At 37.2% G+C, this 11,792-nt stretch overlaps 5 protein-coding genes across 5 annotated transcripts; 4 read left to right on the top strand and 1 right to left on the bottom strand.

Moving 5' to 3' along the window:
- Positions 1 to 1,400: 1,400 nt before the first annotated feature.
- LOC132787244 (farnesol dehydrogenase) lies at positions 1,401 to 2,439 on the top strand. The gene is made up of 2 exons (XM_060794175.1): positions 1,401 to 2,049; positions 2,108 to 2,439. Exons 1-2 carry the CDS (start codon positions 1,477 to 1,479, stop codon positions 2,285 to 2,287), a joined length of 753 nt encoding a protein of 250 aa, XP_060650158.1. The 5' UTR covers positions 1,401 to 1,476; the 3' UTR covers positions 2,288 to 2,439.
- Positions 2,440 to 2,501: 62 nt separating this feature from the next.
- Positions 2,502 to 6,672, top strand: LOC132787242 (3'-5' ssDNA/RNA exonuclease TatD). The gene is made up of 4 exons (XM_060794172.1): positions 2,502 to 2,965; positions 4,817 to 5,165; positions 5,228 to 5,509; positions 5,562 to 6,672. Exons 1-4 carry the CDS (start codon positions 2,761 to 2,763, stop codon positions 5,698 to 5,700), a joined length of 975 nt encoding a protein of 324 aa, XP_060650155.1. The 5' UTR covers positions 2,502 to 2,760; the 3' UTR covers positions 5,701 to 6,672.
- LOC132787243 (isopentenyl-diphosphate Delta-isomerase 1) lies at positions 6,659 to 7,695 on the bottom strand. Its single transcript, XM_060794173.1, has 2 exons — positions 7,261 to 7,695; positions 6,659 to 7,195 (listed from the first exon to the last, which is right to left on the bottom strand). The coding sequence occupies exons 1-2, from the start codon at positions 7,573 to 7,575 to the stop codon at positions 6,740 to 6,742; spliced, it is 771 nt and encodes a 256-aa protein (XP_060650156.1). The 5' UTR covers positions 7,576 to 7,695; the 3' UTR covers positions 6,659 to 6,739.
- A 38-nt stretch (positions 7,696 to 7,733) lies between these two features.
- Positions 7,734 to 8,577, top strand: LOC132787247 (AP-2 complex subunit sigma). Its single transcript, XM_060794178.1, has 3 exons — positions 7,734 to 7,877; positions 7,940 to 8,089; positions 8,154 to 8,577. The coding sequence occupies exons 1-3, from the start codon at positions 7,875 to 7,877 to the stop codon at positions 8,427 to 8,429; spliced, it is 429 nt and encodes a 142-aa protein (XP_060650161.1). The 5' UTR covers positions 7,734 to 7,874; the 3' UTR covers positions 8,430 to 8,577.
- Positions 8,578 to 8,857: 280 nt separating this feature from the next.
- LOC132787245 (ras-related protein Rab-1A) lies at positions 8,858 to 11,640 on the top strand. The gene is made up of 5 exons (XM_060794176.1): positions 8,858 to 9,191; positions 10,274 to 10,394; positions 10,457 to 10,504; positions 10,574 to 10,801; positions 10,874 to 11,640. Exons 1-5 carry the CDS (start codon positions 9,169 to 9,171, stop codon positions 11,069 to 11,071), a joined length of 618 nt encoding a protein of 205 aa, XP_060650159.1. The 5' UTR covers positions 8,858 to 9,168; the 3' UTR covers positions 11,072 to 11,640.
- The last annotated feature ends 152 nt before the right edge of the window (positions 11,641 to 11,792 follow it).

The following is an 11,792-nucleotide window of genomic DNA, read 5'->3' as shown; positions in this document are numbered from 1 at the left end:
AAAGTACGAGTACAGAAACATACGAAAATCATGACAACAAACTATGCAATTCTATTGTTAGCCAAAATTTTATAAATGTCAAGTAATAAATGTAAAAACCAACATTTATACGTATACAAAAACAAATAATAATAATAATAATATATCAAGTTACTCGCAAAGAGCATAGTTTAAACAAACAAAAAACCTATAAACCCATTTTGAATCTGGCATTAGACGCTGTTGCTCTCTGGACCCTTGACACGCCCCACATATTAATTTGAGCCACAATAAATCCACATATGAGTAGAGATGGCTAACTGTCTCAAGTTGGCCAGCTTAAAGCTTCATTAACCCCCAGAGACATCTTAGGACAGTCACAAAATCGCCAGCGTCTAATGCGTAGATACAACACCCACAAAAAAACACCAACAACAACAACAACAAGTAATATCAATAATATATTAAATATACTTATATATACTTATATGCATATAAGTGAGTTGAGAGAAGCAGCAAGTATGCAATAACATCCATAATTTAGTATTAACAAATGCAAAGTTATATATATTTATGAAATACATACTTACATATGTACAGATACAGTTACTATGTTCTCGTATGTAGTGCTTATTATTATGATTATTGAGAGCCAGAATATATAAGTATTTAATGCATACACACAAGCATACATTACATAGTTGCATTCGTATTAGTATTACATAACATACAAATACCTATTCCTTTTTAAAAGCCCCACACACACACACATTGCTTTACATATTATACATACTATATGAAATCGAAAGAAAATCAAAATCGAAATTTAGACGATTGGAGCAAAGAAAATACAAGTAATATTTATCAAATAAACGAATCGAACTTTAAGTTTTAAAACTCAAAATAAGATGATAAAACGTACTAGTTAAACTAAAAACAAAACAAAAAAAGAAAAACAATATGAATAAAAATAAAACAGTTTCTGTTCGATATTATTGTGCGACAAAGTTATAGAAAACGAAACTCAATAAGTTATCCAGTTATACAAAACTACATACCATACATGAGAAAAACAAATGAATAACATCTATCTATAGAATACATTTATATAAATATATGTATATGGAATACAACTACAACAAAGTACACGCATATTAGCAGAAAGAAATGTAATAAATAATTATATTAAAATCAAACTGGGTTTCAATTTGCTTATATGTAATTTAAATTTGCGATTGTTTATCTTTATTTTTCCTTCAGCCCGCATTTTCATCGTGTAAACTCTGACTTACATATATGTATAGTACATCGTGGGTGATATTTCATATATTTATATTTCAGGCTTGAACCTTTTCAAGTGCACGAACCGACTGAATTTCAATACCTTTATCGCTTGCCAAGCTGAAGCAGATGATTTCATTCATTCAGTCAGTGTCGAGCAGTCGAGCACATAAAACCGACTTGATTTCTGATCCATAAATTCATTCTTTAATTATTATGGACCGCTGGCAAAATCGCGTTGCAGTCGTAACTGGTGCAAGTTCGGGAATTGGTGCCGAATGCTGCAAAGATCTGGTGGCCAAGGGCATGATTGTTGTGGGTCTGGCTCGTCGTGTTGATCGACTGGCGGAATTAAAGGCAGCTCTGCCCGCTGATCAGTCGCCTCGTTTTTATGGACGCCAGTGTGATGTCAGCGTTGAGCAACAGGTCATTGACTCGTTTGCCTGGGTCAATGAGACTCTAGGTGGGGCAGATGTGCTGATTAATAATGCTGGAATTATTCGCCGCATTCATTTAATCGATGAAGGGAATAGTGCCGATATACTCAATATAATCAATACGAATCTGTTGGGCGTCACCTGGTGCACTCGCGAGGCTTTTCTCTCCATGAAGAAACGCCAGATTAATGATGGCCACGTTGTGATTATCAATAGCATAGCTGGTCATGGCGTTCCCATGGTTCCTGGCTATAGTTTAAATATGTATGCACCTTCGAAGCATGCCATCACTGCGCTGACTGAAGTGCTGCGTCAAGAGTTTTTGAACAAGGGCACCTTGACCAAGATTACAGTAAGTCATAAAAGGGCATGTCTATCAACCACATTTTATATTTTTTTTTATTCCAAAGAGCATCAGCCCCGGTGTCGTTAACACCGAGATCTTTGACGAAACATCTCCAGAAATAATCGCCGGAATGCCAATGCTGCGTTCGGAAGATGTCGCCGATGCTGTCACCTATTGCATTCAGACACCGCCTCATGTGCAGATTCATGAACTGACCATTAAACCGATTGGGGAAAAGTTTTAAGCACTTTGATTAATTATTTTTAACCTGTAAAGTTCACAGTTGTGAATTTCCCAAAGTGAAGTGTATTGAATGTAGCGGCCATTAAATATTCGAAAATAAAATCGATTTACTAACGTTATTGATAAAGTATCGTAAAAAATCGATTAATAGTCTATGGTATATTTGGTATTTTACGACTGAAGCATTTTTTAAACGGGCAGTTGCAGTCACACTGGCCAGCAGTCGTAGTTTTGTCGGGATTGTTTTTATTTTTGTTAATTTTCAACGTTTTTTCAATTGTTAATTGTTTAATTGGTCATTATTTTCAAAATTCCAATATAAAGAGCGAAAACTTCTCCGCGGTTCTCACAACCGAAGCGACTCCTTGCGCGTAACAAAAGCTAATTAAATTACACAAAAAGACAAAGCATCTTCTCTTGTCTACGTCATTTGCTATTTTCGTACCACTCAACAACAAATTATTCTCCTCTATTATGGAACAACAAAAACAAAATGAGGTGGTAGTGGCCGCAACTCCCACCACAGCACTGGGAGCTCTCGGAGAGGAACAACTGGACATCGATGATAGCATGAAGCACTGTTTTGAGAACCTCATTGTTATTGACGTAGGCGCAAATTTGACCAACAAAAAGTATAGCCGTGATCTGGATTCCGTTGTTCAAAGAGCAAGAGACGCAGGTTCGTTCGAATATTTATCTGTGTGTCTGTCATTCTGTCTAGCATACACACACTAATTGAGTAAGAACAAGCACGATAAGACTAATAATAAGACATGACAATCTTCTTGGGCGCGGTGCGGCGACAAATGGTCAAGCAAAGAGAGACACGCACTAAGGCTGCAAACAGAGTGCGCGCTGAGACGAAGACGAAGATGAAGACGAAGACGAAGACGAATTGCTTGCGTTGCGAGTAAGCTAATAGGTCGCATAGTGCAAGACGAATTTGTTGCGATTTTATGATGTTAATCGCAATTGATTTCTCGTCAGATGATGAGCTGCTGTTAGAGGAGAGTTTATTTTTAAAATTAAAAAGAATTAAAAAAGTGCATGGAGGAATTCACCCAATTAATTTGGGAAGAAAAACATTCGGCGAATTTCATCATTTGTTTGATGAGCTGCGTCAAGATGAAAAAAAAAATTTGGAGTATATCCGAATAAAAATTAGCATATTTGATTACATTCTGTTAAAAATTGAACCACTAATTATTAAAAATTGGATAAATTTTGAGACACAATAGACTATTTTTTATTTAAAAAGTGAATAAAAAACAAATATTATACCCACTCTGAAGCAACAAAGCTGAAGAAAAAAAAAAACAACTAAAACCCCAATTATACCTGCAGAAAGGCAAATTGTAACGTTAAGGTAGAAAATTATTCAAAATATATTTAGTTCATTCATTTCAATCATTTTAACTTTTCATTTAGTTACATGTTTATTTAGTTTTTCTTAATTCGAAAATTAACTCTTCATTTATAATTCACATTTTCACAAAACTTGTCCGTCAGGCAAATCTCAAATCACATGTAAATTGTAACATGCATTGCGCCAAAGCATGGGTAGAACAAAAAAATATCAACAAAGGCAAAATAGCAAGCGATTCGTCTTCAAAAACAGTACTGCACCGTTTGAAGCGAATTGCTTGCGTTTCGTCTTCATCTTCGTCTTCGGCTTTGCGCGCACTCTGTTTGCGGGCGAGCGAATTCATATGAATTGCTCTGCACTGTTTTTCGTCTTCGTCTTCGTCTTCATCATCGTCTTCGTCTCAGCGCGCACTCTGTTTGCAGCCTAAGAAGGTCAAGCGACACGGGCGATAAGCGAGCAACATGTGTGCGCCTCTGTCTGTGTCGTGTGTTGGTATTTTGTTATTGACGCATCGCATAGCATCGCAGTGCAAGATGCATTCACATACATACATGAGAATATATGTATGTATGTATATGTAAAATAGGCATCTGTATAAATACACAGAGAGTGACGTACTTAATTATCGGCACAGTTAGCATGCTCAACATGTTCAATTCATTAGCGATTTTAAAATAATGTTTTTAAAAACAATGTTGTCAGATAGTGTGATAATTAACAACTTAATTCTTGTTGCTCCTCATTTTTACCTATTATAATATAATATAATTTAATAATACTATATTCTAATAATATTCTTATGCACTAAGAAATGTCAGATAGTATTAGGTTAGCAACCTAATTATCTTTAACTGAAATTGGCATCTATTCTAAAACTTCGTAGCGAATCTTCTGCTATATCTAAGAAATAATTTAAATATTTCTAAAAGTTTTGAATAATATCAGCTATTACCAATTCAAAATTATCATGTTAATATAATTTTAAATGCATCTTTAAAAATAAATTGCTTCTACTTAATTTCTCCATGCAATAAAATTGCTTAATATTTTTAATTAGTTAATAATTTAATTCAATTCGGTCGATATTTTAAATTTTAATTATAATTTTTACATATTCTAAAACCACAAACCATTTGTTTATTTCGGAATCGTCTCTTATTTCAGGTGTTCAGAAATTAATGGTGCACGGCACTTCGGTCAAATCGAGCAAGGAAGCGCTGCGCCTCTCGCGCATTTATCCCGACATAATCTACTCGACTGCTGGCATTCATCCGCACGACTCAAAGTCCATTGTGGAGGAGCCGTCCACATGGTTCGACTTTGAGCATATTGCACAGGCGCCGGAGTGCGTAGCCGTTGGTCCATGCGGTCTGGACTATCAGCGCGATTTCTCCGAACCTGATGTGCAAAAACAGATATTTGCCAAGCAATTGCAGCTGGCAATTCGTCTGAATAAACCTCTGCTAATCCACGAGCGAGCGGCTCAACACGATGTACTCGAAATACTCGACAAGTATTGTGAAAACAACTTCTTTATTTATTTCTCTCTAATAACATATGTTATTGCACTTGCAGATTCGAGAATCTACCGCCTGTGATTATTAGAGGTTTTATGGGCACAGCCGAGGAGGCACTCAAGTATTTGGATCGACGATTCTACATCAGTTTAACTGGCTACTTGTGCAAGGACAAATCAGATACCGGCGTACGCAGGCTGCTTGATAATGGCACGCTTCCACTGGACAGACTGCTGGTTGAGACAGATGCACCGTTTATGTATCCTAATACGAGAGCTTCCAAGTTACCGCAGCATGTCAAGAGTGGCATTACGGAACGTTCCTTACTTTACTTGCACAGGTAAGTAAAAAACTATATATCTATTTTGATATTAATAATTAATAATTTGCAGATATTGCACCTTTCAACGTAATGAGCCTTGCAGCCTGCCCGCAATTGTGGAAATGATCGCGGCATTCATGAAGAAAACGCCGGATGAAGTCGCCTTGGCTACGGCCTTCAATGCCCTTAAGCTTTTTGGCTTGTCCTAAAAATGATGGTGCCGTATTAGAAATGAATTGAGCCTGAGACTCATACCATGTGCCTTAACTACTAATCGAATTCAGGATGTACTTGTCCTGACACCTTAACACATAAACACACAGCGAACTATAAACACACACATACACAACTACGACGCATTCGCATGCATGATACGTATACATGTATACAAACTATCACATACTCCTAATCCCTTCCCCTATCATTAGTAGTTCGAATTTTGGATGAGAGATCGCAGAGAAGTAGCTTTTAAGTTGTTGGTATACCATAAACAAACGTGTTGTTTATTTGAATACTCCCCAAGAAGGAAATGAAATAGGTGCCGAGGTGATGTCAAGTGATCTGAACAATTTGCACTCGTTCACTATTTTCACACATCGTGACGCGGCTTCATTAGGCGTCTCTAAATGTTAAATGCTGCAGTTTACATGTATGTATTTGTTTTTTTCTTTGTGGTCGTATATATTCTTTTTAATTTAGTAGTGCTTAAGGTTTATTTTAGCTTCAGTTTTTTGTCTGTATTTACAGACCTGCCTATTAAGTCTTTTTGTTAAGTTAAATAGCATCTACACATAGTATAATTTTTTGTAAATATTTATTTTTGTTGTTCGTTGCAAATGACTGCGATTCGAAGAGATTTCTGATTGTGAGATGAATATGAGATGATTTTGGTAAACGTGATGTGATCATTTTATGAGCTATATACTATATATATATATTTATATAATATTCAACAAAACCACATTTGAGTTAGTGCTATGAAACTACACACACCGCATACCTTACACTACACCCTACACATATTATATTATATTTTGTTATATTTACATTATACAATGATGTTGTACTGAACTGATCAACTAACGGAGGTGCATGAAAAACAGCTTTGTGCTCTTTGTTCGCACACACTCACACCCTATTTTCCATTTGAATAAAGATAAAAACGAATTTAAAAAACAATATGAGGTTGCATAAATATTTTTGGTTTGTCGTTACCTCCAATATACCCACGTAATACAAATAATTGCCTTAAAACCGTTGAATCTTTTGCAAATCTTCAAACTTATGCAGCTTATGCAAATTGTCCCACCATTGTTTGAGACGATGACGCAAGATTAATTCAAACCATGGGGTCATTGGTGCATTAAATTTGGATACAACATCGTCAATTTCCGCACGTTTCAAGTAACGCACCTCGCTGACCTCATTATCATTTGGCTTTAAGGTGACATCTTTCTTGAGAAACAGAATATAGTCGATTTCATGCTCGCCCCAGATACCATCGCCAGGGTGAGCATAATGAATGCGTGTCAGATAGTGAAAGTCCTCTGGTTGAATTTCCTCAGTGGGAATCCCTAATTCGTAATTTAAGCGACGCTGAGCCGCTAAACGAACACCCTGGGCATTTGATTCGAGACGTTCCTGCTCGATGTCATGCAATGGATGACTGCAACAGGCATTCGTGTATGTATCTGGGAACGTGATCTGAAAGAGATGAAGTGAAATTTCTAATTAAAAATGCCAAACAAAATGCATTATTCAACTGCCACCTTTTGAAGCGAGCGACGTTGTATCAGCATTTCCCCCTTTGTGTTAAATAGGAAGACACTAAAGGCACGATGCAGCTTTAGGCTATTTGTCTCGGGATCCACGCGATGACAATCAGCCTTCGATGCGGCTCCAATGGCCTTGTCCTGCTCATCCACCAAAATGCATTGCTCTTTCATTGCATGCGCCTGCAACGGATCATGGCTTTCTAGGGCAGCAGCAGCAGCTGCTGTTTCTTTTTGTTTGCCCACTAATGTCGTGGAGCAGCTGCGCAGTAACTGAAGGCGAGCAGCGATATTCAAACGCGTTGTCAGCATTTTTTATTTTGGTAATTGTGAGTGAGGTGTTAATGACTAGCTTCAGGTAATGTCTAAACAAATATGAAAAGTGAAAACTTCGTAATGTGCAATGCAATAGTGTTGATGACGGAGTTGCCAACTGACGTGGGCATTGCACAACGCGTTATTCAACACTGAAAACAACAGAAACAGCTGTTCGCAATGAAATGCTGCAGCCCTGGCAAAAGTGATACACAATTTGTCCATAATCAGTTTTTCGCTGCAAGCAACTATCTGAAAATTTGTAAATAGTCTAGTAATTACATATATATTGTAAAATGGTAAATATGCATTAAATTGGGAACAAAACTGGAATTCCGTTGCTAACACAGTTTATTCATAGATTCGATTCATACTCATACAAAATCGTGCAGGCAAAACTCGCCTAGCCAAGTGGTATATGAACTTTGATGACGACGAGAAACAAAAATTGATTGAGGAAGTGCACGCAGTGGTCACTGTGCGGGATGCGAAGCACACTAACTTTGTAGAGGTAATAATGATGCGAGTCTTTATTGTAAGAGTACTATTGTTAACTCCCTCCCCATCTATTTTAGTTTCGTAACTTCAAAATTGTATATAGACGATATGCAGGTCTCTACTTCTGCATCTGTGTGGACGTAAATGACAATAATTTGTGCTATCTGGAGGCCATTCATAACTTTGTCGAGGTGCTCAATGAATATTTCCATAACGTGTGTGAGCTGGATCTCGTCTTCAATTTCTACAAAGTGTATAGCGTTGTGGATGAGATGTTTTTGGCTGGCGAGATCAGGGAAACCTCTCAGACGAAAGTGCTCAAACAATTGCTAACATTGAACTCGTTGGAATAGATCGGAGAGCGAATCTAATGATGAATACTCCCACTAAAAAAACGATGCATTCCCATTGCCCGCTTATCGAATCTTTCATATAATTATTATGTACTATTTATCTACATATGTGTTCTATATGCAAGCAAAACCCTCAAATGTTAAATAACGTGTTTAGAATCAAATAATTTATAATAATAAGAGATTATATGCAGATGCGCAAGTATTAAACAAAAAGGAAAATAATCCAAAAGCTGTTTCCTGTAAGCTCCCCCCAACTCCAACACTATCGCACAAACATACGTATATGTATGTATAGTATACGTATGTATGTAGGTGGTTACCGCCCACGAAACAGCGGATGCAGATATCAGTCGATTATGCAGCCCTGTCTTTTATTGCGCTTTCCAACACTGCTCGAAAAACAACTGACGGCATTCTCCCACACTATTGCCACTTCGTCATTTTTTCAGTCGCCATTGTTCTCGTTCTCGGCTGTCGAATTTGTGGAAATTATCGAATTTCCCTGAAATTCGTCGCAATAAACACAATAGAAGTTATAAAAACAAACAATTTTGGATTACACAGTGCACAGTGCGCGTTATTTGTGCGATTAAAGTGAAGTAATAAGAGGCCAGCTAACGAAATTGAAAGAGACTCCGTCAGAGTTTGACGAGCGAGCAGCAAAGCGATATCGAATATTTGTTCGTGGCAAAAAAAAATACAACACAAAAAAACTTGAACAAAAGCCAAAAGAAAAATGTCATCTATGAATCCAGAATAGTAAGTCGTCATATCCACATTAATTGCGCGTAATTGATTTGTGCAAAAAATGAATAGAAATACTTTGCACTCTCGCGTTCCATAACCAATCATCACTGGTTTTTTTTCTTTTCTGCGACGTCATTTTTGCGACGTCCACGACGACTAAAGTCGCAGTCACCTCCCCTTCCCTTCATTCCCTTGAAACGAGTATTTTACACAGTGACTAAAATGTGGCATTGACCAAAAAAAAAAAACAAAAAAGAAAAACATACGATTTCCAAGTGGGAAATCGAAATTGAAATAGAAAAAAATATATATGCACACACGTATAATATGTATGCACTTGTATTAGACATTTTGATAATTGTCTGGTTTTAATAGAGAATTTGAGAGCGAGAGACGAAGAGAGAGACTTTGGAACATGATGAGAACTGGAGAAATCCGTCTTGATTGTTTAGTTGCTTCTCGGGTTTGAGTAGCTGTGTGTGTGCGAGTGTATGTGAGTGTTGCTGTTGCTGACAGCCCTTGCATATGTACATAGCTTGCTGCTGTTTCGTGGGGCGGATGAGTCACCTGCCCACTGCGTCTCCTACCCCTCTAATGCGTACACTTTGTTGTTGTTTGACTACTTTACGCTGCCGCAGTCGCAGCTGACGTCTCCGTCAATGTATGCGTTACTGTTGTTGTGTTGTTCTCTGCTCTTTTTTTCTCTCTCTCTGCTGCTACGTAATCAAAATCCCATCTATGCTCAATATTGTGTTTTTCATTTCATTTTGGTTGTGGAGAAGGGCTGCAATTGAACTTGAAGAGTGACGTCTCCCTTTTAACCTAATTAATATTCAGCTTTATGCGTGTGTGTGTGTGTGTGTGCTTGCGTGATCCTTTCAATCATCGTGAAACTCAAGCTGCCTTTTCGTATATCACATTTCAAAAAGCGGGTGGATAGACGATGACTGGAGTTGGGCCAACTGTTCTTTGTGATAAGATAAACACAACACATTCATGACGAGTATTTGGACAGCTCTTTTGATATCTTCATGTTTTCATTTTATTGTATGTCTATGATAAACTCATTTTGCATTTGCTTTTGCTTTTTACAGCGATTATCTTTTCAAACTGCTGTTGATCGGCGACTCTGGCGTTGGAAAGTCCTGTCTGCTGCTCCGATTTGCCGATGACACATATACAGAGAGCTATATCAGCACAATTGGCGTTGACTTTGTAAGTCTTTTAACTCACCATTAAACTGTAATTCAACATAATAACGGTTTTTTATCTTGCAGAAAATTAGAACCATAGAACTGGATGGCAAAACGATTAAATTGCAGATTGTAAGAATGCGATTGGTTTTATCTCTCTGTTGCAATTTGCTTACCATATTTCTGTATTTTTTGTTGTAGTGGGATACTGCTGGACAGGAGCGCTTCCGTACCATCACCTCATCATACTATCGTGGCGCGCATGGCATTATTGTCGTTTACGATTGCACGGACCAGGAGTCCTTCAACAATGTGAAGCAGTGGCTTGAGGAAATTGAGCGATATGCATGCGAAAATGTCAATAAATTGTTAGTCGGCAACAAGAGCGATTTGACCACCAAGAAAGTTGTCGATCATACCACAGCTGCGGTGCGTAGAAAGATAATAACAAGATAGTTTGTCATAGGTTTATTTTAAACTTCCGCATTCTTTTTATTGCAGGAGTACGCAAATCAATTAGGCATTCCATTCCTTGAAACTTCGGCTAAGAGTGCCACTAACGTGGAGCAGGCATTCATGACGATGGCGGCAGAGATCAAGAATCGCGTTGGGCCGCCGTCTAGCGCTACCGATAATGCTAGCAAAGTAAAGATCGATCAGGGACGTCCAGTGGAAAACAACAGATCTGGTTGCTGCTGAATAACTCTGATTGTGAATCATTATTTTATTATACAATTAAACAAAATTTAAATATAATAAATTAAAACGATAAAAAAAGGAAGAAACACACAACAACAATAAAACAAGCAAAACCATAATTAAACAAAAAAATTTGAATTATGTAATAACAATAATGATGATATAATATCGAAGAGTATGATGAGACGATGTCAATGATGATAAAGATGACCTTTGTATGAGATGCGCGAGATCGCAGTCCACAGTTCAAGTTGGATGATGAACAACACGTACACAATTTAAGCATACATAACATTAACATGTAATAGGCAACCAGCAAAAAACACACACAGGAAACTGATATGTAACTATCTATCCTTCTGTCTTTATGTTTTTCAAAATAGTTCTGTTCATACTTAAGTAGTGCAAAGCAAAGCAAAAGCAAAAAACAATGGTGTAGTAATTAACTTAATCTAAATCTAACCTAACATAAGAGTTACTTACCACAAGCAGCGCGAAAACGATACCGATAATACCGTTTACTATTAAACTTACATACAATATGCATAAAAAAAAAATAAAAAACAAAACTGCGTTTATAATATAGAGACATCTTGCTCCTGGGCGAATGCGCGCACACAAAAGTGAAGAACAACCGAATTGTATAACTTGCTGCTATTTATACACGATACAACATACTACATACATACTACTAACTAACTGTACTACTATATAAGTACAA

The sequence above is a fragment of the Drosophila nasuta genome, chromosome 2R (assembly GCF_023558535.2).
Source record: "Drosophila nasuta strain 15112-1781.00 chromosome 2R, ASM2355853v1, whole genome shotgun sequence".
NCBI classification, from domain to species: Eukaryota; Metazoa; Arthropoda; class Insecta; order Diptera; family Drosophilidae; genus Drosophila; species Drosophila nasuta.
This window is presented reverse-complemented; position numbering and strand designations above follow the sequence as displayed.

Bases quoted from the DNA above. Each gene is read 5' to 3' on its own strand.
- LOC132787244 (XM_060794175.1), top strand. From the start codon at position 1,477: ATGGACCGCTGGCAAAATCGCGTTGCAGTCGTAACTGGTGCAAGTTCG. The intron at 2,050-2,107 runs GTAAGTCATAAA...TTTATTCCAAAG, and splicing joins GCACCTTGACCAAGATTACA to AGCATCAGCCCCGGTGTCGT.
- LOC132787242 (XM_060794172.1), top strand. From the start codon at position 2,761: ATGGAACAACAAAAACAAAATGAGGTGGTAGTGGCCGCAACTCCCACC. The intron at 5,166-5,227 runs GTATTGTGAAAA...TTGCACTTGCAG, and splicing joins GTACTCGAAATACTCGACAA to ATTCGAGAATCTACCGCCTG. The intron at 5,510-5,561 runs GTAAGTAAAAAA...AATAATTTGCAG, and splicing joins TCCTTACTTTACTTGCACAG to ATATTGCACCTTTCAACGTA.
- LOC132787243 (XM_060794173.1), bottom strand. From the start codon at position 7,575: ATGCTGACAACGCGTTTGAATATCGCTGCTCGCCTTCAGTTACTGCGC. The intron at 7,196-7,260 runs GTGGCAGTTGAA...CATCTCTTTCAG, and splicing joins AACGTCGCTCGCTTCAAAAG to ATCACGTTCCCAGATACATA.
- LOC132787247 (XM_060794178.1), top strand. The intron at 8,090-8,153 runs GTAATAATGATG...CATCTATTTTAG, and splicing joins AGCACACTAACTTTGTAGAG to TTTCGTAACTTCAAAATTGT.
- LOC132787245 (XM_060794176.1), top strand. From the start codon at position 9,169: ATGTCATCTATGAATCCAGAATA. The intron at 9,192-10,273 runs GTAAGTCGTCAT...TGCTTTTTACAG, and splicing joins TCATCTATGAATCCAGAATA to CGATTATCTTTTCAAACTGC. The intron at 10,395-10,456 runs GTAAGTCTTTTA...TTTATCTTGCAG, and splicing joins GCACAATTGGCGTTGACTTT to AAAATTAGAACCATAGAACT.